Below are 27,239 nucleotides of genomic sequence, written 5' to 3' on the forward strand. Positions count from 1 at the left end.
AAAAGTACCACGAACTGGCAAGACTTCGTTGGAAAAATATCCTCATTGTTTGAAAGAAAGTGGGGAGCGGGCAGGGAAACATCGCAATGTTTACTTCTGAAACTCCTATTAAAAATGGAGTAATCAAACTGCGAAAGTTAAGTAGAATATGGTACAACAAGAAAACATTGAGAGAAATTGCTAAACTTCAATGTCAGAGAGTTTTCTTAGTACGAACTATTAGTTTATCGGGAAAAAAAAATACGTAATGAAGATGAGTTAATATCGATAGGAACTCTTACTGTAGTGAAAGGTACAAGGCGAATTTATAGTCAACTGGTTAAATCTCTTGGGTCGACTTCCTGATCAGAAAAATTCAGCAACAGTTCTATTCCACCGTGAAATCACATCGAAACCGTAAATATGTTTTGCAGGCTTTGTATACGAGGAATTTAGACTTTAGACACAACGTAAGACAACCCAGACTTTAGACCTCACCTGATGATCCCTTTGTCATGCAAGTATCAAAGGGCTTCGTGGGTGCGTGAAATGACAACAACATTCTTGAGCGGATACCACGTTCATGACCCTGGCGCCTCCACGAAACTATGAACTACAAAAGGACTACTGGGACACACGGTAGACCATGGGAACCAAAGGGACACTGCCATATCTTACACCTGAGTATACTGCACCACAAGATACCCATACAATCCACCATAATTAAATGGATGAAATAGTCCTGGCGACAATTTTCCCGATGGCAAGGGTCATTATCGAAAAATATTATCCACGTCTGACTCTTGATTTCCACACCAACAAGCGTGTGTGCGATGACATTGCAATCATTCCAAGCAAGAAGCTTAAGAACAAAATCGCTGGATTTGTCACCCATCTCTCATCTCATCTCTCATGAAGCGATGGCGCTTGACGAGGATGCAAGAAGCACGCGCCTGTGAAATCTCGCACTCGCGTGCCGGGTCAAATTACTCGTGTGCCCCTCGCAGTGAATAGATTGGGCAAATATTACGCAAGTTGCACAGAAATGGAATTTAGTGAAATGACGTTTTTATTGTGATAGCACAATTTTGTTTCAATTTAAGTTCCCAACTCTCCGGAAATGTTTGTCTCTCGTTCATGAAGCAAAGAACTCGCTGCACACATTCGGTGTGTCGTGACATCTAGCCAAATATTTTGCTATCCGGCCCTCCCACTTAGTCAATCAGTACATATATATTTGTTAGCTGATTGTTTATGAAAATTAAAGCAGACGTACATATTAGGCGTTTAAAACAACTGCAGGCAAAAGTGTAGGTCGATTCATATTTCTGCTATCTTCAAAGGGAAGCTGTCGATAGTAATGGTGGCTTTTTCATTCGTTTTTACCTAAGAGAAAACTAAATAAGCCAATCAAGGTTTTAAGAGTGTGTCTCTGTAAAAGCGGTCCGGTCCATTTTGCTTGAGACACAGATTTCCCTCATTTCTTGTGGGTTGTAAGACATTCATGTGCCTATACTAAAACCACAATCCGTTTGATCGGATCTCTATTTTTCAAAGTTTTACGGAAATGAAATTTCACTCGAGCGAAGGCCTGTCGTGACACTTTTCAAGACTTTAATTTGAGACAACTTTGGAGGACAATTTAAAAAAAACTACGGAACTCAGCAAAAAACAAATACCACAGCCATCTATATTAATTCTATCTTATCCATCGAGGCGACTTTCGTGAACATCACATTTCAATCAAGGAAACAGGAAGACTTGAATGACACCTTATCGGTTCGCTTAAGTCACACACGCGAAAACCGATCAAATTTAGGCCTCACGGAAAGGTACCCCAACCGTGGTAACCGTAACTCCATTAAAATCTCAGACATGCGCAGATTACATTACTTTGTAGCACTGCGTGAGAAAAGGAACGCGGGCTCGTGCCGTGAGTTGTTTACATCAAAGGTACAGATTTTTGTTAATTAATCGTCGGCCGACTCACCGACGATGAGACCTGATGCCACGTATTTTCTTGCAAAAATCAGCCACCAGTCAAAAACAAGCCGAGAAAATATGTGAATTATTCCGAAGAAATAGAAAAAAGCAGCATTGCAGTGCAAGTGTGCAGCTTTTTAAGGGAAGAAAAACTCGATCGACTCGAGAAAGAGTGTAAGGGTTTGAGGTAAGTAAGTAACTTTATTTAGCCACATATCGCATATGAGCGAATAGCTCGTTTAAATGCAAATGTGCCATAAAAATTTGACATAATTTACATATATTAGTAATAAGTAATAGGTAAGAAATAAAAATTAATTATCTAGTATGAATAATTGCTATTTGTGACTAGACTATTTGTTTACAAAACAAACAGCTGCAGTCATACGATGAGGACAACTGTATGTCTTGCAAATTTTTCCTAAATATAGAAAGGGATTCCGACATCCTTATTTTGTCTGTCAGATTGTTCCATTGTTTGCTAGCCTGGTACGTAAAAGAATGTTGCATATAAGATGAGGTTGGTCTTGGAAGAACAACCTTAAGATGGCCACGTAGGCTGTAACCATTACTTCGCAGAGAAAACAATTCCTGAATGTAGTTCGGTGTCTGGTTATGAATACTTTTATATACAAGTATAAGTGCTTGTTCTATGCGTCGATGTTCTAAACTTTTAATATTTGCAGTTTTCAATAACTCTTCGTAAGCAGTCGACTTAGAATAATTGAGAAGAGTCCTCAGAGCGAATGCATTGGTTGACTCCAGTTTCGCAGACAGACCCTTACTTAGACCTATAAACAGTGGTGATGCATATTCGAAGTGAGGGAGAATGAAAGCTTTGTACAATATAATCATCACATCTGAAGGTATAAATTTACGAATGCGACGGAGAATTGAAACTTTTGTATTCACTTTCCGGCAAACTTCTTTAATGTGTATGTTGAAAGATAGTGAATTGTCGATGACTACTCCAAGAAGCTTCATATGTGTAACGTAATCCAGTTCATTACTGTCAATAACAAAGGGCGTTGGTAAAGTTGCTCTGTTGAAAACTATGGATTGAGATTTACTATGATTGATCGCCAGAAAGTTCTCACAAAACCAGGAAGCGAGTAGACCAACGTTGTTTTGTAGATTTATTTGCAAGGTAGATGGACAGAGGTTTGAACACGCCAATCGAAAAGGAACAGTCAAAACCCTAAGACGCAGTCTAGGTAAGTGTTTTTAAGGAGGGAATGGAAATGCAAACACTTACAAATGTCTACGAATACTACTGCAGATTGTCTGAGCCACCAATTACGGTGACTGAGTTTCATTCCCATTCTGAATTTTCGCCGGTTGCAACTTGCGCGATCGTAGTTGACACCACTTTTAAATGGTTTTAATCATAAACCGATAACACTCCCACCAAACAGAAGCCGAAAAAAAACCTCTTGAATGTTAAGATAGAGTAGTCGATATGGCCGCATGGTCAGTAATAAAATGTACAGGCAAGTTAATTTTTCGGTCAGCAAATCATAACGACGCGTATCTTTAAGTGTCATACACTATCGAGAGTTTCTAAACATACCTTATTGATAGGATTTCTAGTCGGATATTTTTACTTTGTATTCTTTGTTTCCATACTCTATCATGTGAAATCCGTGAGTTACATTTGACTAACTTCAATTGTCGCCTTTTCATAATTTCAGTATTTGTAAAAGGAAGGAACATCCAATTGAAAAAGGACGTGTTGAGGCTCCAAATTCAACTCAAAAAGTGTCAAAACAAACTTACGTCTACTGAAAAAAAAGAAAAACAAGTCAGCAACAAGTCAAGAGGGACAAGATCTGCTTCCTCAAAACTGAAAAAAAAATTGCTGGGGAACAATGAGTTTGTCAAAAAGGGATATTCTCTTGTGGAGACATTAGCACATGGTAACAGTGGATACAACCAAAGAACTTTGATGTTTATGGCTTGTGTCAGATACATGCAACATGCATCTTTGTTATCTTATCAAAAGACACCTGTAGCATTACATCTGATTTTCAATATTTTGTTTGATTGTAGCCCCCCCCCCCCCCCCCACAAACTTTGTTGTCTCCCCAAGTACACTTTCTGACTGGAATGTTCTCTTAGGTGAAGCAGACAAACTAATTTTACGCAAGTGCTTCTCAAATTCCAAGTATGATTTTCATCTCTGAAGCGATGACTCCCACAAAGGAGGAGAAGAGAGGCACATAGTGGGTGTTCACACCTGGTGCCCTAGAGAGAGCAAGCCCCGAGCTTGTGTCCTAGCAAACAGCCTTACAGCAAGCAGGTCTGGAAAACACCAGTCTGATGTGGATTATCATGTTGTGAAAAATGAATATGACATCACCAATGTTTCAGGGTTGGTTGGGGACAATGCCTCTACCCAAAAGGGAAAAGTAAATGGTCTCTTAGCAAACAACACCAAAATTTTTGGAAAAGAAATGTTCTTTGTAGGATGCTACCCACATGTACTAAACATCATGTTGAGAAGAATGTGCCAGGCTGGGTTTGGAGCAAAGGGTGACATGAGTAACCCCCATGTTTTACAATTGCTATATAAAATATCTTGGCTCCATCATGAGCGTCCAAGCCAATACAAAGTTATGTATGTTTCTCTAGGTATTCTTAGTAAAGAGCCACCCCTTCCTCAGACATTCATTGACACAAGGTGGACATATTATCATGAGACTCTCCAGTGGTATCTTAAGTATGGAAAAGCTTGTCTACAGCTTGCTGAGTGTCTCCTTCAAAGATTGCCAAAATCAGATAGCCACCACACTATTTGGCAAGATGTCATTAAGATGAGCTCAAGTCCTATGATTCAAGTTGAAATCAAGTTTTTGTTTGAATTCCTTGACAAGTTCATCATTCCATCTCTGAACACATCCCAAGCTAGTGATGCAGAACTTGGTTTTTCCAGTGGCTACCTTGCACGATTATAGCCAGCAACTGTTTTGAAGCACCATGAAACTTTAAGTGAAATGTTGAAGTCTCCATCAGAACATTTTCCTGTAACATCACAACAGGTAAAGATGTCATTGAAAGACCCAGCAGCTATTGGCCATTTTCACAAACAAGTGCAGAGGCCAATGTTACAAGAAGCACTTAAAGTAATCAAAGATCATGGAGCAGAGTGGTTAACTTTTCCTAAGTTGTTTGGAATGGGAGCTGATCAGAGATACCAAAGTCATTTCTGGCTTTCGGTTTTAAAGCTTCTTGGAGTTCCAGTCAGATCTGAAAATCAAAAAGAAAAGTAAGTGAACATTCCCTTTCATGTTCATGGACAGAGCATTCTCACATTGGTCTCTAAAGACAGAGTTGGATTAATTAAATGGGCCACTCTTTGGAAATTAAAGGAACCCCAATTGCTATGTGAGATCAAAGAAATGGCCTTATCACAACAGAGCTCACTCATAAGTAAAGAAGCCACTCCAAACCTGTTTGAGTTCTACGCCAAGCACATTTTTAGTCTTCCAGTTAACAATGTTCTTGCAGAAAGACAGTTCAACCTTTCACAACTGTATCTTAATGATAACATGTCAGAGTTATCAAAACAGGCTTCAATCACATTTGTTGTGAACATTCTGCACAGTGCAAAAACCAACACCAGGACCACAGAAGCCGCACATGAAGTTCATGAAGAAAGAATGAAAGAATATGCCCAAATGCTCACCACAGACCTTTTGCAAGAGGCAAGAAAGAACTTAAACAAGATTAGAGAAAACAGCACACATGGGCCACTTACAGCAAAGGATGTTTACCCTTAAGCTTGGATAGAAAAGAAAGTAAACAATGACTTACCGGATATGACTCAGTCACTAAAAGCTGATGGTCACAAACTTAAACTTCACTGGAAAGCTTCTGCCAAGGGAACATCTGCACTGGAGGGACAAAGGTCATTCAGCCCAACAGTAATTGAGGGAGTTACCAGTACACCTGATGGACAAGTTCCAAGACTCATGCAGCTAGCAGCGCTAAAGGTGTGGAACTATGGGGAGGAGCTACCAATTTATGATCTACCAAGAGAATGCCAGTTGTGTTTACAAAACCTTCCAAATGTCTTCCAACCTCCAACTACTTGTCTTTCCAGGTCCCACATGACTGTACATATTACACCATTGCCTACACATGAAGAATAAAGTAGTCATAGGGGTGGCTCAGTAATTTTTAAACATTTTAGATTTGTACATAAGAACTGATTTCACTGACCCACACTGCATGAAGTAAATGTATCTCACCATGAATGCATTTTTACACACAGAGACACATCTAAAAATTGATAAATGTTTCAATGCAACATGTTAGAACTAACCTGATAAAAGCATGTTGTATATGCCACTTTAGTTAAGTGAATAGAGCTCAATATCAGTTTTAGTGGATGTAGCATGTTAGCTTTGCAATATTGTAACTTGTTTTGCAGGGTATAAGTAAAGTGTATGGAGCCAAAGCTGAGACATGCATGTATTTAATCATGTTGTATTGGATCTTGAATTAAATGAATTGAACATTACATTCAAAATGAACAGTAGGTAAATGAAGCTGTAATATATCTGATTTTAAATTGTTATGCATAACTGTAGCTTAGTAGAATATTAAACAAACATTGAAATGCTATCACTTTACTACAGCAGTTTAAGACCAGTATATGACTTGTGTATAGGTGTTCTTGTACATTAAGTGAATCATTTCATACAGGAAGGGCAAAGCTAAGTGATAGAGCCAATGTTATGTTACATACAGTTAGTGTACAATGCATAACAGTAATAAATTAGATTTAAACACTGGAACTGTTAAAAATATGCAAAGTTCATTATCCTGTCTTTCCTTATTCTGTGTAAAAGATAAGTAGTACAAATCTGACCCGTAATGAATCCTCTCTCCCCTTTAAACGTTTTTCTTCCCCTATTAAATATCTACAACGATGGAATTTTTTTTCACATACAGGCAACTTGTCATAGCCTCTAAATCTGGACCAACACAAATATGAATATGCAGTGTGGTCGAAAAAGAATCAGTGTATTGGTCGATCCTCCACATTCAAAGCGCCCAAAAGAAATAAGCATTGATTTAACAATCGATATCAGTCAAACATCATCAATAGTACCATCGAGTACCCGAGAAGTGATTGATAATTAACTGCTCTTGGTTCCTGTTGACGAATAAACCGGAGTTCACTCTCGATCTCGGGTGGGCAAAATTGAATGTAAGCTAATCGACCTATTACCACCAACACCCCCAAGATAGGGTCAAGATAACCTAATTTATAATCTTGCCACGAGCATCGTGCGCTTGCTTTACTCAGTCGATATATTTCCTTCCTCCATTACATCTCGAGCGCGCGTTAAAAAGATGAAAATAACTTTAATACGAACAACAGTGGACTCCAAACCTCAATTTGCCTTGAAACTACGATGCCAATTCTTGAACTTGTCCGTTTCGAAATTCCAATTAATAAACACCACGCGCAATGAATGACAAAACAGTACGAAAAAATAGCATTTCTACCACTAAGTCGATGAAAAGAAAAAAAATAAAACGGTAGAATCCTTAACTCCGTTGCAGTCCTCGCGGTTTAAGTATTAAACTACCAGAGACTTTGTGTTTTGATAAGATACTCAACGGTAAAGTTTTAAAAGCGTAGAGGGGAGAAGTAAACACAACAAGGGACGTCATCTGCGCATGTCTGAAATTTTCCTTAACTCACGTGCGTACGCTGTTCCGTGAGGCCTAAAATTCAAGGTGAATTTTTGAAAAAGTGAGGCGTTCTTAACTGATCCAACTAACATAGTTAGGAAGTCGATGCCATAGAAAAGGTAACTACAGAAAAAAAACTTTGCGGCCCGACCTTTACGAAAACTTTATAACTCCACGAACTTACCTAATTTTCGGCAATCTCCAAGTTCGGCCGCCATTTTGAGGGAGTTATCAACATGAAGCGATGCAGACACAAATCGAGCAGGTAGATCTAAAACCGTCCGAAATACATGCGAAAGCAATTCAAATAAACTTTACTTTCTATTCAAGCAGCAAAATGTGAAATTATTTGTAATACTTACCATTCCTACATTCCCATGCGACCATTTCTTCCAACAATTCAAACACAACTAGTGTTCAAATTCCCCTCGTCGGTCCACCATAAGAAATAACCAGTGTCACCCAAGCTTGGACTCAAATGTGAAGTACGAGTCAAATAACACAACTGCTTCTTCTTCGAGGCAAGTTCATGCTGGTACTTTGATTTTCTGATCGACAAGAACGGCGTTCAGTAAGGGATCGCCATGTTTACCTCATACATGGACCGCTGGCCAGCCGCTGAGTGAAAACAGAACGGTGTGGGGTGGGGTGGGTGGAGGCTTATAGTCATAAGATATTAGAATACATGCTTAAAAAACCTTGGGACTCCCCGTCTAAACCGTGAAGGCATGCTTAGTGGTACAGACTACTTTTATTTTGTTCACATAACTTTTTCCTTTAAATCAGGACTGGTATTAATTAATAGAGATATCGATGTATTTTTAACAAGGGTACCCATATTACTTTTTGCTTGTCTTCTGTGGTATAAAATAAGGTGTCTATTTTACCAGAACCTTTTATTTATGCCCCATTGCACGGAATGAACACTGTACTTAGAATGTTTTTTCTAAGTCATTTCTGCTGTTCCCAAGAATGCATGCAAAATCATTGCTTTATATACAAAGCTGACTCTAAAATATGATTTTCCGCAACAGTAACCAATGTCATTTACGTGTGGCGTTAATAAAACTAGCAATGTACAATTTTTAGTGTTTCCCACTTATGAGCTCGACATAAAATTGTTAAGTGAATCATGTTAGTCTCAGCTCATACCTTTAATCGATCTGACCTTTTATCACAAAATCCTATTTTTTTTTAAATGTTCAGCAAGCAACCGTGAGCGATAATCCTACTCTGGTACGTTGGATCAGCCATGATCTAATCGGCCCAAAGTAACGAATATAAATATAGAGGCAAGACCGATACAACTTCTTCAGGCACCAGAAGAACTTCAGCCTTCTTCAGGCACCTGAAGAAGGCTGGTTTGGCCAGCCGAAATATAGTGCTCCGTCTTAAAACTTATCTACGTTGTATCGGTCTTGCCATTTTCCATTTTTTTTTCATACGACAATGACAAAGAGTTTTATAAGTAAACCGAATGTTTGGTGTACCACGCTTGTATATACAAAAACATGGAAAAGGCCGGCTAAATAAGTTCCTCCCCTCGGCCTGCTCCTAATTTTTGGTTGCTTTCGCCCCATGCCTATACACGACTCCCCGTTGGCTAAAAAAAAATTTGAAAGACTACTATGCAGGACGCCTTTTCTTTTTCATTTCAGTTACCCTCTACAATTCTTTATAAGTATGTTTCGTGTTGAGATTTGGAGCAAACTTTCTCCGCTAACCTCTGACCTGGGATCCACGAGGGATCACGAAGTTTATGAGGTGTGGCCTGAATGTCATCAAAACAACCACTGGGCAAATACATGGGACGCAAGTGTTCTCTGTTAAAAACAATACAGGTGTGGTTGGACAAGAACGGTGTTTAAGGAGGCTCGGAAAGGTTTTCCGTTGCCGTGGTGTTTGTGAAACGATGACAGGTTAAAAGAAAAGAGCTTAATCGTGTGGGAAAACTATAAACATCTTTGCAACTATATAGTTGGGCAAGACGTAAGGTCCACAAAAAGACACTCAAATTTTCAGTTATTGTAAATTATCTGATTAACTAAGTCGGTAACCTACCATTTTAGTTTCTTTGTAGGAAAGCTCCCGAATTTCTTTAACTTCTCAGAAAGTATGAAACAAATTTATCTAGCAGATTTTAAGACTTCTTCCTGTTCTTATAATTGTTGCCAACGCGATACGAGTTCGGGAGGTCTAAAGGAACTCGCTCTAACTTTGTATACTCGATACGATTTCACTGATTTCCGCGCCAAGGGAGCAATTCATGAGTGGTCTGTGGTTACGCTCGCTAGGCAAAGAATGGGTTTGTGACTTTCTCACTCAATTGAAGAGACTCGCGTCACTCCTATGAAATAGTTAAACAGAATACAGACTGCGAGCAGTTTCTTATTTTTCTTAAATATAGTGAGGTCACGCATATCCTGTGAGCATGGAGAGGCCGCGAGATTGGTGACTCGTGTGTCGCGTCTTTGCCGCTTCACGCTCTCGGAGTTGAGCAAAGACAAGAAACTTTACCACTGATGCGATACAAGAGGTTCAATGGTTATCTCGATTATCTGAACACATTTATTTACAGTACATGGTAAAGATTTGTTTATAAATATATGAAGTGATGCCGATCCTTTTTGGAACGATATGTATTTAAAGAGAAAAAGAATACCCGGAGCAAAACAAAAGTTTTCTAGATCTGCAACACAAAGCATGCTTTTGCACAAAGACTGAGAATCGTAATGCATATTATGATGCTTTAATGAATATATTCGAATGTTCCCAATAATCTTCTGATAATCTGCCCGCACCCACCCCACACCCTCCCCCTCACCACTGAACCGTACTGTTTTCACTTAGCGGCTGGTCAGCGGTTCGTTTATTAGGTAAACTTGGCAATCGCTTCGTGATCGATCAGAAAATAAAAAAACCAGGCTGATATTGCCTCGAAGATGAAGCAGTTGTGTTATGTGATTCGTACTTCACATTCGAGTCGAAGCTTGGGTGACACAGGTTATTTCTTATGGTGGAATCGACGAGGGGAATTCGAACACTAGTTGTAGTGTTTGAATTGTTGGAAGAAATGGTCGCTTGGGAATGTAGGAATGGGAAGTTTAACAAACAATTGCAAATTTTACCGCTTGAATTGAAAGAAAAGTTCATTTGAATTGCTTCCGTATGTATTTCAGACGGTTTTAGATCTACCTGCTTGGTTTCATATCTGTTACGCTTCATTAAGTCCTGTAATCAAGTTTAATGTCTTTGCGTGGGGCATGGTTGCCCATATTGCCCGAGCCAGAGGCTCATATAATCGCAAGACAACACCCACCCATCCCACCCCACGGGAGGACATCCATCACACAGTAATCTCGTGCGTGGGAAATTAACGTCTCCTACCCCTAACCAAGCAGGAGACGGGACCTCCATTCATTCGTCCCTATCCGAGAAGACTAGAATATCTAAACCATTTCTTGATGTTATAGAAAGGCAGCATATTCTTCTCAATTATTTTAAGGCCTTGAGTGTTGTTCCGGCCGGGGCTCGAACCCTCGACCTCCCGCACATCAGTCCAGCGCTCTATCAATTGAGCTAACCGGGAGGCGGTTGACGAGTCCTTTGACAAGACATGTGGACAAGTCCTTCAAAATGGCGGCCAAACTCGGAGATTGCCAAATATCAGGTAAGTTCGTGGAGTTATAAAGTTTTCCCAAAGGTCGTGCCGCAAAGTTTTTTCTGTAGTTACCTTTTCTATGGCGTGTTCTTCCTAGCTATGTTAGCTGGATCAGTCAAGAACGCCTCACTTTTTCAAAAATTTAACTTAAATTTTATTGGTTTTGCGCGTGTGTGACTTAAGCGAACCGATCAGGTGTCATTCAAGTCTTCCTCTTTCCTTGATTGAAATGTGATGTTTACGAAATTCGCCTCGATGGATAAGATAGAATTAATATACATGGCTGTGGTATTTGTTTTTTGCTGAGTTCCGTAGTTTATTTTTAAATTGTCCTCCAAAGTTGTCTCAAATTAAAGTCTTGAAAAGTGTCACGACAGGCCTTCGCTCGAGTGAAATTTCATTTCCGTAAAACTTTGATTATAGGCACATGAATGTCTTACAACACACAAGAAATGAGGGAAATCTGTGTCTCAAGCAAAATCGACCGGACCGCTTTTACATAGACACTCTCTTAACATTCTAGACGGAAGTGACAAAAAAGGGAAAAATATGGAAATGGAAAAGGACGCAGAGTGTTACGATAAAACATTTATTTTTTAAACTTACCCAAAAAAGTACAAATCATAAGTGTTTTTCCAAAACGAACCCGTCCGGACTTGAACTTCGAATCTTTTTTATCCCAAATAGCAAGCCCCATCAATTCGGCGACGAGGCCATACGGATAAGCTATTGTACAACTGCTTTTGTTCGGTTTTGGCGAGGACAAATTTTTGTGCATTGTACAAATTATGAATCAGGGTTCCAAGAATATTAAACGTACATATAAACTACAATTTTTGCTGATAATATTTTTCATTCATGATGCAAATTTTTTTTTTCGAAACCAGGAATTTATATTAAATAAATATACCTCGTAATAGAGTGTAAAAAAATATTGAAAAATAAAGTCGCAGCAGTTACCTTCAAAACTAAAAAGGTGACATATGAGCGAACCACAAGGAAGTTCCTTTTACTAAAGTGCAAAGAGAATCAGCGATTATTGTGTAAAAAAGGTAAACGTATAAACTAGTGCTTACCTTAGGTTTTTACTAGGTTTTTTCGCATTGCCAGTTCAGACCGTACATTCTATATCAATTGAACAATCAATTGGAGTACTTTCCAATTGAGCTTAGTAAGCAAAATAACAACGACCATTTAGTTTGGAAGCGAAGTTGAAAGCTGCAACCTTTTGTTCTCGTAACCTGTCGTCTACATTGATTTGAATGATGCACTTTACATTGGACGATCCTATTTACAGTGATAGATGTAAACTTATCTAAGGCGGCATTGTAACTATAGAAGAAAGGAAAATTACAAATTAAAGCTGTCAAATGTATATCCTGAGCTAAACAGAAAACTAATGAAAAAAAAAAGCGTGATGTTTATCAGCCTTTCCACCCAATTTACATCACTTTTTTTAAAAAAAAAAAAATTAAGTTACATTGTAGCATATATACTGTATTTCACGGAAAGGAAATTCCACGCCCAAGGAATATTATGATAAAAGATACTCTTAATTTATTGTGATTAGCTGTAGCATATGCTTCCTTGTCGTTACGAGGAACTAGTTTCTAGAGAAAAAGGTGATGTATTTACAATCTATGAACTTCATCTATCCGGGAAGAATCAGAATAGACATATTTAAACCTTTGTACACCGGATTTAGTCAAGCTTATCCATTGTACAAAATTTTAAATATTTCTATTGTGATTTATCTTATTACTAGCATTTTTAGAGCAATTCACGACAACATTATCATGTCAGCAAAAGATAAACTTAGCAGCCAAATTATTTTTAAACGGCTGAATTAAATTGATAGCGAAGTTACCCCAATAAACAAAACTCTGAAGCGTATATGAGCACGATCCTTCGCAGTAAAGCACTATTTGAGCAATAGTGAAAATCAGACCTGAAAAAAATTTCAGGCCTGTACGGGATTCGAACCACTGACCTCTGCGATACTAGTGCAGCGCTCTACCAATTGAGCTAACAAGCCAACTGGGAGCAGGCCATCAAATTAATTCGACATAAACCCGTAGATGATAAATCAAACAACAACAAACATATGAAACATATGAGTGAACTGCGGTTATGAGACGTATATGAGCACGATCCTTCGCAGTAAAGCACTATTTGAGCAATAGTGAAAATCAGACCTGAAAAAAATTTTTTTTAATTAATTTGATGGCCTGCTCCCAGTTGGCTTGTTAGCTCAATTGGTAGAGCGCTGCACTAGTATCGCAGAGGTCAGTGGTTCGAATCCCGTACAGGCCTGAAATTTTTTTCAGGTCTGATTTTCACTATTGCTCAAATAGTGCTTTACTGCGAAGGATCGTGCTCATATACGTCTCATAACCGCAGTTCACTCATATGTTTCATATGTTTGTTGTTGTTTGATTTATCATCTACGGGTTTATGTCGAATTAATTTGATGGCCTGCTCCCAGTTGGCTTGTTAGCTCAATTGGTAGAGCGCTGCACTAGTATCGCAGAGGTCAGTGGTTCGAATCCCGTACAGGCCTGAAATTTTTTTCAGGTCTGATTTTCACTATTGCTCAAATAGTGCTTTACTGCGAAGGATCGTGCTCATATACGTCTCATAACCGCAGTTCACTCATATGTTTCATATGTTTGTTGTTGTTTAAAACTCTGAAGATGAGATAAAACGTGCAGAGGATTTTCTGACATAGTTCCCAAAAAACGCTTCACGCCTTTTCCCTGTAACATTAGCACAGTTTTGGTAAGGATTGCCATACTGCGCCCACTGTCTCAAACTAGAATCCTATGGTCAACAAATGAGCGAAAATGGTTCGAAAGCAACGAGGAAAAGCTGGGTTTCAGCCCTGCAATAAAGCCGGTTAGAGGTTAAGTAAACTGTTTTCAGCCACCTTAGGTAACGGAGATCCATCACTAAAAGACAAAACCTCTGTTACAGCCGGCTTCTTCAGTTTTTTCTACCCGAGAATACTTTTGCATGACATTATTGTCGTGAAGCGTTTCTACGCTCAAAATTGACTTCCTTGTTTTTAACTGTTTATCAGGTAAGTTGTTATTTCGTTAACCCTGAAGTAGAATGTGACAGGAAGCGTTGCGACATAAAATAGTTGCGTTATGTATTGCAGTTTAAATTCATAGCTTAATCTCCTTCAAAGACCTTTCGAGAGGTAGAATTATGAAAGGCCGGTCTTTTAATACTTTAAACTAAAACTGAGCCCAGAATGTAAGTCGACGGTTTTCCATTTCAAGCCGGCGAGCAGCCACTGTCATTAGGTAAGGTGTTAATTTACTATGGGCTAAAGCCCGAATATCTTGAGCTAAAAGGAAAATAGGGGTAAAGTTCTTTTAAAAGGAAAAAATAAAAGAGTTTTTGCGAAGGTCATTTTCAGATGCAGCTTGACTGTGATTATTCTCGGTGTGATCGAGCAAAATTGTTAAAGTCTCGGTGCTACGGTGTTTGCTGTCCTTTTTGTTCCTGTTTTTATCTAAAGATTTTTACACTCAACATACCCTATTAGTTGAAAGTATAAGACATTTTAATTAGGATGAATCTTATCGGCCATGATCCGTGCCCCGCGACAGCCATGTAGTCCTGCACAAAACGTCCGACTCTGTATCGCCTACTACTGTTTGGTTAACTAACCAACTGAAATCATCATTCCAAGTAATTGATAATGGCAAAAAATCACTTTTCCGAATTGCTGCAGTGAGCACTCAATGAGCTTTCGAATATCAAAACTACAGAATTGACCCACTACTTTACTAGTTTTAAACGTAGCACGCTGCACGCGCAAAATACCGCGTGCATTCCAAGTTATACCGGCAAAGGAACAAACTGCACTTTTTTCTACTTTCCAAAATGTGTGCGGGGCAAGAGTAGTAGCTTTGTCACTTTGTTTAAGGCCCACATTAATATTGCGCGGATGGAACTTTGTTGTTGTTGTTGCGATGACTAGCAACATTTTAACGATTATTTTAATCTGCGACTATAATTGGTTGGATGCCGATGCCGCTTATTGACTGTTGTCATGAATGGCATTGCCTGAGAAAGTAAAGCAAGGTAAAGCCTACTTACGAGCCATGTGGCCCATCGGGCCGGCCCTTAACTCCGGTTGGATGGGATGCTAGTCCATCGCAGGGTTACCCCCAGTATTAAATTCGCCGGTACCCATTTGATTCTCCTGGGTGAAGAGAGGCACTGTGAGAGTAAAGTGTCTTCCCCAAGAACAGAACACAATGTCCCGGCCAGGGCTCGAACCCGGACCACTCGATCCGGAGTCGAGCGCATTAATCATGAGACCGCCGCGCCTCCACCCTAAGAAAGTGATTAGTGTTAATGATAACGAAAAATGTGTGCAATATAATTTGGATACTAAGCTGAACCCGACTGAACCATGGCCTGAGCCAGGTGCTCGGTGAGTGAAGAAGCGGGTGAGCCAAAACGACATAAATCAGTAATCAGTAGGCACGATAGCATCATCACTTCACCATCAACTTCTTGGACATTTTTATTGTATCGATTACAAAAACTGAAAAAGACTTGTAATTTTTGGAAAAGAAACCGAAACTTCCACTCGTTCATTAGAATCAAGGTAAATGTAGTCCCACATTGTCTTCACTGAAATATCCTGAATAAGGCCCCCCCCCCTCCCGTAGGTATGGATTTCATAAAGGCAGGTTGATAGTTATCATAAGAAAGTAAGAAAGGTCCACTTTCCACTCTGAGTTTCAGATTTCCTCTAGATCATTTCCAAAGTCATTTAAAGTGTTTTCATCATCATCATCCGAGCATGTAATTTCTGAGTCCTAATTATGAACTCCAGAGCCTCCAGAACCCTCTTCGTCATCATCATCAGTCCACTCTACATCTTCAGTTTGTTCGAAGTAGTCTGCGAGTTCAAGGACGTCTGGAAGATCTTCAGTTTCTGGATCTGAAGCATCGGTATCTGGAAACTCGCCTCCAGCACCTAGACTGCCTTCGGTACCTACAATCGTTTTCAAAGAATCTTCAATATCATCCACATTATAATCATAATTTGAATCTGCAATTTTGTTTGGATCACGTTGGGCTCATTAGTAAGTTTACTTTCTAATTTTAGAATGATTATCCATGATAGGTTTCATGGGGCTTACCGTCACTGTCGACAGATTCATTACCATCACTGTCTCGCCTGTCAGCTGCTTCACCGTCATCCAACTCATCTTTAGCACAAAGAGAAGCATCAGTATCCCATTAATCCTGCTGTTAATCACCATAATACGTTCCACGGGGCTTACCTTCATTGTCGCTGAATTCATTATCATCATAATCCCACCATTCATCTTCGTCATCTTCCTCCAACTCACCTTTAGCACAAAAAGAGTTGTGAGTATCATCATAATTTTGCTCTGAATTACCCTGATAAGTTTCATGGGGCTTTCCTTCACTATCGTTGGATTCATTCTCATCAATCCACTCACCTTCACCGTCGTTATCCAACTCACCTTTACCACAAAGAGAATCATTAGCATCATCCTAATTTTGCTGTAAATCGCGATGATATGTTCCATGTGGCTTACCTTCATTATTACTGAATTCATTATGATCATTGTTCCGCCATTCATCTTCATCATCGTCATCCAACTCCCCTTTAGCATAAAGAGACTCGTCAATATCATCTAAATTTTGTTGTGAATCACCATGATAAGATTCATGGGGCTTACCTTCGCTATCGATGAGTTGGTTTTCCTCATCGTCCTGCCATTCATCTTCGTTGTTGTCATCTAACTCACCTTTAGTACAAAAAGAGTCCTTAGTATCATTTTCATCTTGCTTTGAATTACCTTGGTGAGTATGATAGGGTTTACCTTCACTGTCACTGAATTCATCATCATCATTGTCCCGCCATTCATCTTCGTCATCGTCATCCAACCCACCTTCAGCAAAAAGAGACTTCTCAGTACCATCGTAAATTTGCTACGAATCACCACAATCAGTTTCAAATGGCTTACCTTCGCTATTGACAGCTTCATAGTCATCACCTTCTTTCCAGTCATCTTCTTCATTGTCATCCGGCCCACCTTTAGCACAAAAGGTCCTTAGTATTATTTTAATTCTGCTGCAAACCTCCAAGATAAGTTTCATGGGACTTACCTTCACTATTGTTGAATTCATTATCATCATTGTCCCGCCATTCATTCTCGTCATCGTCATCCAACTCACCTTTGGCAAAAAGAGAGTTCTCAGTAGCATCATAACTCTGCTATGAATCACCATGTTAAGTTTCATGGGTTTACCTTCACTGTCGATAGCTTCATTGTAACCTCCTTCTTTCCACTCATCCTCTTCATTGTCATCCAGCTCACCTTTAGCACAAGAAGAGTGCTTAGCATAATTTTGTATTGTACGTGCTGTGAACCCCCATTATAACTTTCATGGGGCTTACCTTCATTATCCTTGGATTCATTCTCATCAATCCACTCATCTTCACCGTCGTTATCCAACTCACCTTTACCACAAAGAGAATCGTTAGAATCATCCTAATTTTGCTGTAAATCACCATGATTTGTTTCATGTGGCTTACCTTCATTATTACTGAATTCATTATTATCATTGTCCCGCCATTCATCTTCGTCATCGTCATCCAACTCACCTGTAGCATAAAGAGACTCGTCAATATCATCTAAATTTTGTTGTGAATGATCATGATAAGTTTCATGGGGCTTACCTTCGCTATCGATGAGTTGGTTTTCATCATCGTCCTGCCATTCATCTTCGTCATCGCCATCCAACTCACCTTTAGCACAAGAAGAGTCCTTAGAATCATTTTAATCTTGCTTTGAATTACCTTGATGAGTATGATAGAGTTTACCTTCACTGTCGTTGAATTCATCATCATCATTGTCCCGCCATTCATCTTCGTCATCGTCATCCAAGCCATCTTTAGCAAAAAGAGACTTCTCAGTACCATCGTAAATTTGCTACGAATCACCACAATGGGTTTGAAAAGGCTTACCTTCACTATCGACAGCTTCATAGTCATCATCTTCTTCATTGTCATCCAGCTCACCTTTAACACAAAGGGTCCTTAGTATTATTTTAATTCTGCTGCAAACCTCCAAGATAAGTTTCATGGGACTTACCTTCACTATTGTTGAATTCATTATCATCATTGTCCCGCCATTCATTCTCGTCATCGTCGTCCAACTCACCTTTGGCAAAAAGAGAGTTCTCAGTAGCATCATAACTCTGCTATAAATCACCATGGTAAGTTTCATGGGTTTACCTTCACTGTCGATAGCTTCATTGTCACCTCCTTCTTTCCACTCATCCTCTTCATTGTCATCCAGCTCACCTTTAGCACAAAAAGAGTGCTTAGCATAATTTTGTATTGTGCTGTGAACCCCCATTATAACTCTCATGGGGCTTACCTTCATTATCCTTGGATTCATTCTCATCAATCCACTCATCTTCACCGTCGTTATCCAACTCACCTTTACCACAAAGAGAATGGTGAGAATCATCCTAATTTTGCTGTAAATCACCATGATTTGTTTCATGTGGCTTACCTTCATTATTACTGAATTCATTATTATCATTGTCTCGCCATTCATCTTCCTCATCGTCATCCAACTCACCTTTAGCATAAAGAGACTCGTCAATATCATCTAAATTTTGTTGTGAATGATCATGATAAGTTTCATGGGGCTTACCTTCGCTATCGATGAGTTGGTTTTCATCATCGTCCTGCCATTCATCTTCGTCATCGCCATCCAACTCACCTTTAGCACAAGAAGAGTCCTTAGTATCATTTTCATCTTGCTTTGAATTACCTTGATGAGTATGATAGGGTTTACCTTCACTGTCGTTGAATTCATCATCATCATTGTCCCACCATTCACCTTCGTCATCGTCATCCAAGCCATCTTTAGCAAAAAGAGACTTCTCAGTACCATCGTAAATTTGCTACGAATCACCACAATGGGTTTGAAAAGGCTTACCTTCACTATCGACAGTTTCATAGTCATCACCTTCTTCTTTCCAGTCATCTTCATTGTCATCCAGCTCACCTTTAACACAAAGGGTCCTTAGTATTATTTTAATTCTGCTGCAAACCTCCAAGATAAGTTTCATGGGGCTCACCTTCACTATTGCTGAATTCATTATCATCATTGTCCCGCCATTCATTCTCGTCATCGTCATCCAACTCACCTTTGGCAAAAAGAGAGTTCTCAGTAGCATCATAACTCTGCTATGAATCACCATGTTAAGTTTCATGGGTTTACCTTCACTGTCGATAGCTTCATTGTCACCTCCTTCTTTCCACTCATCCTCTTCATTGTCATCCAGCTCACCTTTAGCACAAAAAGAGTGCTTAGCATAATTTTGTATTGTGCTGTGAACCCCCATTATAACTCTCATGGGGCTTACCTTCATTATCCTTGGATTCATTCTCATCAATCCACTCATCTTCACCATCGTTATCCAACTCACCTTTACCACAAAGAGAATCGTTAGAATCATCCTAATTTTGCTGTAAATCACCATGATTTGTTTCATGTGGCTTACCTTCATTATTACTGAATTCATTATTATCATTGTCCCGCCATTCATCTTCGTCATCGTCATCCAACTCACCTGTAGCATAAATAGACTCGTCAATATCATCTAAATTTTGTTGTGAATGATCATGATAAGTTTCATGGGGCTTACCTTCGCTATCGATGAGTTGGTTTTCATCATCGTCCTGCCATTCATCTTCGTCATCGCCATCCAACTCACCTTTAGCACAAGAAGAGTCCTTAGTATCATTTTCATCTTGCTTTGAATTACCTTGATGAGTATAATAGGGTTTACCTTCACTGTCGCTGAATTCATCATCATCATTGTCCCGCCATTCATCTTCGTTATCGTCATCCAAGCCATCTTTAGCAAAAAGAGACTTCTCAGTACCATCGTAAATCTTCTACGAATCACCACAATCAGTTTCAAATGGCTTACCTTCGCTATGGACAGCTTCATAGTCATCACCTTCTTTCCAGTCATCTTCTTCAATGTCATCCAGCTCACCTTTAGCACAAAAGGTCCGTAGTATCATTTTAATTCTGCTGCAAACCTCCAAGATAAGTTTCATGGGGCTTACCTTCACTATCGCTGAATTCATTATCAACATTTTCCCGCCATTCATCTTCGTCATCGTCATCCAACTCACCTTTGACAAAAGGAGAGTTCTCAGTAGCATCATAACTCTGCTATGAATCACGATGTTAAGTTTCATGGGTTTACCTTTACTGTCGATAGCTTCATTGTCATCTCTTTCTTTCCACTCGTCCTCTTTGTTGTCATCCAGCTCACCTTTAGCACAAGAAGAGTCCTTAGCATAATTTTGCATTCTGCTGTGAACCCCCGTCATAAGTTCCATTGGGCCTACCTTCACTATCGTTGGATTCATTATCATCATTCCACTCATCTTTGTCATCGTCATCCAACTCACCTTTAGCACCAAGAGAATCGTTAATATACTCTTAATGTTGCTGTGAATCACCTTGATAAGTTCCACGGGGCTTACCTTCACTATCTCTGATTTCATTATCATCATTGTCCCGCCACTCATCTTCGTCATCGTCATCCAACTCCCCTTTAGCAAAGAAAAAGAGTTCCCAGTAGCATCAAAACTTTGTTACGAATCACCATGATGAGTTGCATGAGCTTACCTTCACTATCGACAGCTTTATAGTCATCACCTTTCCACTCATCTTCTTCATTGTCATCCACCTCACCTTTGGCACAAAGAGAATTCTTAATATCTTCTTAATTTTCCGGTGAAGCAACATGATGTGTTCCATGGGGCTTACCATCGCTATTGCTGAATTCATTGTCATAATTGTCCCGCCATTTATCTTCATCATCGTCATCCAACTCGCCTTTAGCACAAGAAGAGTCCTTAGTATCTATTTAATCATACTATGAACTTCCAAGAAAAGTTTTACGGAGTTTACCTTCACTCTTGTTGGATTCATTATCATCATTCCACTTATGTTCTTCATCTTCATCCAACTCACCTTTAGCACAAAAAGAGTCGTTGGTATCATCTTAATTCTGCTATGAATCACCCTGATAAGTCTCATGGTGCTTACCTTCACTATCGTTAGCTTCATTGTCATCACCGTCTTTCCAATCATATTCTTCATTGTCATCCTGCTCACCTTTAGCATGAGAAGAGTCCTTAGTATCATTTCAATTCTGGTGTGGACCTCCATTATAAGTTTCATGGGGCTTACCTTCACTATCGTTGGATTCATTATCATCATTCCACTCATCTTCTTTAACGTCATCCAACTCACCTTTAGCACAAAGAGGATCGTTAATATCCTATTAATTTTTCTCTGTATCAACATAATAAGTTCCATGGGCCTTACTTTCACTATTGCTGAAATCATTATCATCATAGTCCCACCATTTATCTTCGTCATCATCATCCAACTCACTTTTAGAAAAAAGAGCGTTCCCAGTTGCATCATAACTCTGATATGAATCACCAGGATGAGTTTCACGGGCTTACCTTCTCTATCGACATCTTTATAGTCATCACCTTTCCACTCATCTTCTTCATTGTCATCCAGCTCACCTTTAGTACAAGAAGAGTCCTTAGTATCATTTTAATTCTGTTGTGAACCTTTAAGGTGAGTCTCACGCGGCTAACCTTCACTATCGCTGAATTCCTTGTCATCATTGTCCCACCATTCATCTTCGCCATCGTCATTCAGCTCACCTTCAGCGCAAAAAAGTCCTTAGTATCTATGTAACTATGCTGAAAACCTCCAAGATAAGTTTTACGGGGTTTACCTTCACTCTTGTTGGGTTCATTATCATCATTCCACTCATCTTCGTCATCTTCATCCAACTCACCTTAACCACAAAGAGAGTCATTAGTATTATCTTAATTGTGCTCTGAATCACCCTGATAAGTTTCATGGGGCTTACCTTCACTATCGACAGCTTCATAGTCATCATCGTCTTTCCACTCATCTTTCTCATTGTCATCTAGCTCACCTTTAGCACAAGAAGAGTCCTTAGTATCATTTCAATTCCGGTGTAAACCTTCATTATGAGTTTCATGGGGCTTACCCTCACTATCGTTGGATTCATTGTCATCACTCCACTCATCTTCTTTACCGTCAGCCAACTCACCTTTACCACAAAAAGAAAATCGTTAATCTCGTCTTAATTTTGCTGCGAATCACAATGATAAGTTTCACGGGGCTTACCTTTGCTATCGCTCAGTTCGTTTTCATCCTCGTCCTGCCATTCATCTTCGACATCGTCATCCCACTCACCTTTAGCCCAACAACAGTCCTTAGTATCATTCTAATCTTGCTGCGAATCACTTTGATAAGAATAATGGAGCCTACCTTCACTATTGCTGAATTCATTATCATCGTTGTCCCGCCACTCATCTTCGTCATCGTCATCCAGCTCACCTTCAGTACAAAGAGAGTCGTAAGCATCATCTTAATTTTGCTGTGAATCACCTTGGCAAGTTTCATGGGGCTTACCTTCACCATCGATAGCTTCATTATCATCGCCGTCTTTCCACTCATCGTTTTCGTTGTCATTCAATTTACCTTTAGCGCAAGAAGAGTCCTTACTATCATTGTAAGCTGTGAATCACCATAATCACCTTTACCTTTATCGTCGTCATAAAAATTTTCGTGAACTTAACTATGTGTTACCATAATTAATAAGTTAGACACTAGTATCATCCTCATTCTGGTATAAAACTTCAGTCTCGTGATAGGTACCTTCCGAATTAAAGTGCTACTGAAACGTAATTTTCATATCCGAGATTTTTGCAATACAATAGAGTTTGAACGTTATTTGCAAACGCCGTGTACTTTTTTTGGGCCAACGCATACCGGAAAGTACATTTTTAAGCATTCGAAGTTGACCGGCTGAGATCAAAATTGGCGGCCATCTTGGCGCGGCCAAAACAGCCCTGTGACGTCACTGGTTGTGTACTTCTGTGAAAGAAGGGTAAAAGCATGGAGTGTGGCTTCCATTTTGTGAGGCCGAAAAAGAGGATTTCGGGCAAAATGCCATCCTTGTCTTATTCATCGGCGGCCACATCGGCATCTTGGCTATCTGCGAGAGGTTCGCCTGGATAGGAAGCAAAATTCCCGACTGATACCGAGAACGAATCTCTACCAGTCTATTTTGTTAATCGGCAACTGACGAGATCCACAAGATTAGGATCGAAACCGCGGTCTTGCCTGACCATCTACAGAAAATTCGAAAGACATTATAACGGCAGATGGGCTACTAAACGCCCCGGGCCAAAGCAATGCCATTCAGAGAATGAAGAAAACATGGAAGCCTCATACGACACCGCCACTGAAGATGATCTACTCGGCAAGTCTGAGGATAACGAACAAATCCCTCTGTACCAAATGCCTAGCAAAACATGCCTAGAATCCCTACAATATAGGGCGAGGGCCAAAATAAGAGCAGACGAGGATTTAAAAAATGAGAGAAAGCAAATCCTTAACAACGCGGAGCAAGAAACAGTAAAGGCGATCATGTGCTTCTATGAACGTGAAATCGGTCGTTTTAATACCGAAATAAAGAAAAGAAAACGAGCCAAAACGGCTGGAACACTGAACACTAAGAACTGTAGTACGATCGAATCAGCGCGCGTGGTGCAAGCTGAAAGCAATCCAGACAACTTAACGATCGAGACAGTAAAAAAAATAGCTGTACATCTACAAAGGCAAACGATTCGAAAAAGACGCAATCCCTGATGTGCGTACTCAGTGCCACACATAAAGCAAATTCTCATGAAAAACTGGCATTTAATAGAAACACAACCACTACTGTGCGAACTATACAAAAATCCGCCGCTCGTATCTTATAAAAGAGGGCGGTCGCTCAAAGACATACTCGTGAGGGCTAAACTTTGAATAGGCTACTCTAAACACACGCTTGAGAGTCGTGTAGGCCTGTCAACCCCATTTTACGCCACCATCTTCCTCTTCGCTACTGGAGACAACTTCGCTTCGTTCAGAAGAAGATTCACTTGACAAAACTTCAATGTCTGCTATCTCCTTCGCCCCCGAATACAAACAAACAGTGAGTGAAATAAACCACGCTATCGGACTGAACACAACCAGTGACGTCATCAATCCATTTCGCTCGGTACCAGGGCCCGGACATGGTTTTGTGTAAAATTTTTGATTTGAACGGTTAAAAAAGATATCTTTCGCTTCTTTTTGGCCAAAGCAAATTATCTCATGATGATCAGCATATTCAAAACTACAGGTTAGAGCAAATATTTCAGATACGAAAATTTCGTTTCAGTAGCACTTTAAGAGCTTCATCAATATCTGCCGATTCATAGGATGATCCTGACGACTCTCTAAATTCTGAGGGTATTTTTAAAATTCAACGATCGACCTATCCATGTCGCCTTCATTCCAAACCGAATTCACGGAGTCAAAGGGTGTCACCTTTGTTATCGAGATTGTTATTAGTATCATCTTAATCTCGATATGAATCTTCAGACTTTCGGGGCCTACCTTCATTATCGAAAACGTAATCAGAATCATTGTCTTTCCACTCAGAATCTTCAGAGCGATGAGAACGACGATGACCTTTAGTATCGACTGATTCATCGTGAGTATCATCCGCATTTCGATCCCAATCTTTGTTATCGATGTCATCTTCAATATCACGAGAATAGTAGGCATCATTTTGTTTCTGATCTGAATTACCACTGTCTTCGGCCTCATATACAGAGTACACAGACTCATTTATATCGTCGCTCTCGTCTGAGTCGTCCGTATCTTGTGGGTCGGCTCCATATCCAAGGGTGTCGTCAGCGTTAAAATCTTTTGTAAGATCATCCACATTCGGACTTGCGTGATTATCTCCGTAACTGAAGGCTCTAAAACGTTCCTTGTCACTTTGATCATCGTCATTCTGCTCAGACCTGGTGTTAATGTAATCATCGTGGAAAGGAAAACCCGCCATGCTATCCACCTTTTCTCCAGAAGAGCTTCGAATAAGATGCTCGTCGGCATCATAACCAATTTCAACTTGATCGTAATTGGGCCCATCTTTCACGTACCTGAGCAACGAGTAATCATTTAGGAATTCGGGATCTTCCTCGACGGCGACTGGTTCCCCGTAAGGAGAACGCAACCTGGCCGCAAAGCTATCATCATAAATGGCCTCACGAGAGTCCCTGTCATGGATTAAAGTTTCGCTGTACTTAACTTGCCCCACTTTGGTGAAATCATGGTCTTCAGCATCGATTTCTTTCCCATCGCGTTCATTAAACTTTTCGGGATACCCTGTGTGCCCTTTCTCTTTCTCGTAGTCAGTTTCTTCATCAGAATATTCGTAGTTTTCTCGATAGGTACGCCAGTTTCCGTTAAGCCCAGTATCTTCAATCATCTGATCATCAAAAACATGGTCGCGTTTGAGGGGATTACTGACTGGGTCAGTTTCCACACTGATAGATTCATGCATGTAAGGTGGTTGATGAGAAAAAGACTGATCCTCAGAAGGTTCATCAATCTTCTCTTCGTCTGTAATTTGCTCTTTATCAATAGATCTATAGTGACCAGTATCGACTTGTTCTTCATGGGATCTTGTTTTACCGAGACTATCATCTCGATCCTCACTTGCTTTGTACGCTCCTTCTGTGTCGAGGGCGATTTTGTCAGGAGGTTGTTTGATGTCCTGTATGGCTCCTGTATAGAGCAACAGAAATCTTTGTAAGAATGGAGATAATTATGAAAGCTTTCTATCGAGATCAAAACTGACGTCATCAGAATGTAGAAGACTGTTGACTGATTTTTCCTTTCCATCTTAAGTCCAGTGTCCAGCCATACGTAGCGGATTGTTATTCTCAATCCTATCGTTACTCTTTGAAACCTTTGATGCATCATCATTGAGAATTGACTTATCCTGAGCTAAAGTATAATTTGGTTAACGCGCCTAAAACTAAAAAACTCACGGGCATAACTATAGTAGATCACAAACTAAATGATTTAGAATCACAATGCTAAAACACGTATGTGCGCATAGAACTCTGTTAATCTGTTGGTCAGTGACGCGACAAGACGGCATTCTCGGTTGGCAGATTAAGTAAGGCATCCCGAGAATGTTTACCTACCATCACTCAATAGTGGTCTTAATCTTGGAATGGGCCGAGCATTGGCTCCCTGTTGTGCGAACACAACCAAGAACACAATCCCGACCCACAATTTCATTTCTCGTTAAAAAATCTCTCTCAAAAGAAAATTTTGTCTCCGCAACGCAACTCAACTCCTAATGGGAAGAAAAGCTCCGCAATACTGATTTTACGTCACAAACAGAAATTTCTAAGATTTGCAATCATACGTCATAATTGATGAAATAATTACATGAAATGGAGACTACATCATCTGCCCGCAAATCACTCATGGTCGTCACTTTTTGTTAATCTTGGACAGCAAGGGCAATACCACTTAGTCCTTTTCAACAAGAAGTTAGCCTTTAAGTCTTAAAACTAAATAAATGCTCTACCATTTTATTTCAAAAGTAGATCGCTGCGCGTGCAAAATACTGCGCGCATCATACTGGCGAGGAAACGGAGAAGTACTTTTCTCCTCTTTCCAAAACGTATACAAGACAAGAGTAGTTGCTCAGTTTCTTTAAGCGGTGTGAATACTGCTACCAAAAAGAAGGGCTTTTGTGGGGTTCGAAGAGGGGCATGGGTCTTAACGCTATTATTTCGTGCCCGTAACAGATGGAGGGATCCTTCATTGATAAGTCTTGTTTCAGCTATATGTCGTATCAGAAGCTTAGGGTCGATAGATAAACAAAGAATCTGGGGAAGTATTATTACACCCCC

General features: G+C 39.8%; 1 protein-coding gene, 1 long non-coding RNA gene and 1 pseudogene across 7 annotated transcripts; 1 reads left to right on the top strand and 2 right to left on the bottom strand.

Moving 5' to 3' along the window:
* The first annotated feature begins 3,040 nt into the window (after positions 1-3,040).
* Positions 3,041-6,588, top strand: LOC148718761 (uncharacterized; annotated as a pseudogene). The gene is made up of 2 exons (XR_015993619.1): positions 3,041-3,176; positions 3,654-6,588. The product of XR_015993619.1 is annotated as an uncharacterized LOC148718761 (transcript).
* On the bottom strand, positions 3,890-8,274 carry LOC148718762 (uncharacterized). The gene is made up of 4 exons (XR_015994222.1): positions 8,031-8,274; positions 7,853-7,939; positions 5,776-6,096; positions 3,890-5,208 (listed from the first exon to the last, which is right to left on the bottom strand). It is a non-coding gene; the product is annotated as an uncharacterized LOC148718762 (long non-coding RNA).
* A 7,586-nt stretch (positions 8,275-15,860) lies between these two features.
* Positions 15,861-26,687, bottom strand: LOC111333200 (uncharacterized). Of its 5 annotated transcripts, XM_088741714.1 has the most exons (47): positions 26,520-26,687; positions 24,916-26,094; positions 22,900-22,968; positions 22,756-22,824; positions 22,612-22,680; positions 22,472-22,534; positions 22,328-22,396; positions 22,190-22,252; positions 22,047-22,115; positions 21,906-21,971; positions 21,625-21,687; positions 21,481-21,549; positions 21,343-21,405; positions 21,199-21,267; positions 21,058-21,123; positions 20,913-20,981; positions 20,775-20,837; positions 20,630-20,698; positions 20,487-20,555; positions 20,345-20,413; positions 20,201-20,269; positions 20,057-20,125; positions 19,913-19,981; positions 19,775-19,837; positions 19,630-19,698; positions 19,487-19,555; positions 19,345-19,413; positions 19,201-19,269; positions 19,057-19,125; positions 18,913-18,981; positions 18,775-18,837; positions 18,630-18,698; positions 18,487-18,555; positions 18,360-18,413; positions 18,216-18,284; positions 18,072-18,140; positions 17,928-17,996; positions 17,790-17,852; positions 17,641-17,709; positions 17,498-17,566; positions 17,356-17,424; positions 17,212-17,280; positions 17,068-17,136; positions 16,924-16,992; positions 16,642-16,710; positions 16,498-16,566; positions 15,861-16,349 (listed from the first exon to the last, which is right to left on the bottom strand). In XM_088741714.1, exons 1-47 carry the CDS (start codon positions 26,614-26,616, stop codon positions 16,171-16,173), a joined length of 4,422 nt encoding a protein of 1,473 aa, XP_088597840.1. In that variant the 5' UTR covers positions 26,617-26,687; the 3' UTR covers positions 15,861-16,170. The 5 variants fall into 5 exon arrangements, with proteins under 5 accessions (XP_088597840.1, XP_088597842.1, XP_088597841.1 ...); XM_088741716.1 differs by lacking the exons at positions 20,201-20,269; positions 20,345-20,413; positions 20,487-20,555; positions 20,630-20,698; XM_088741715.1 differs by lacking the exons at positions 18,072-18,140; positions 18,216-18,284; positions 18,360-18,413; positions 18,487-18,555.
* Between the last annotated feature and the right edge of the window lie 552 nt (positions 26,688-27,239).

This window comes from Stylophora pistillata, chromosome 12, assembly GCF_964205215.1.
Source record: "Stylophora pistillata chromosome 12, jaStyPist1.2, whole genome shotgun sequence".
Classification (NCBI taxonomy): domain Eukaryota; kingdom Metazoa; phylum Cnidaria; class Anthozoa; order Scleractinia; family Pocilloporidae; genus Stylophora; species Stylophora pistillata.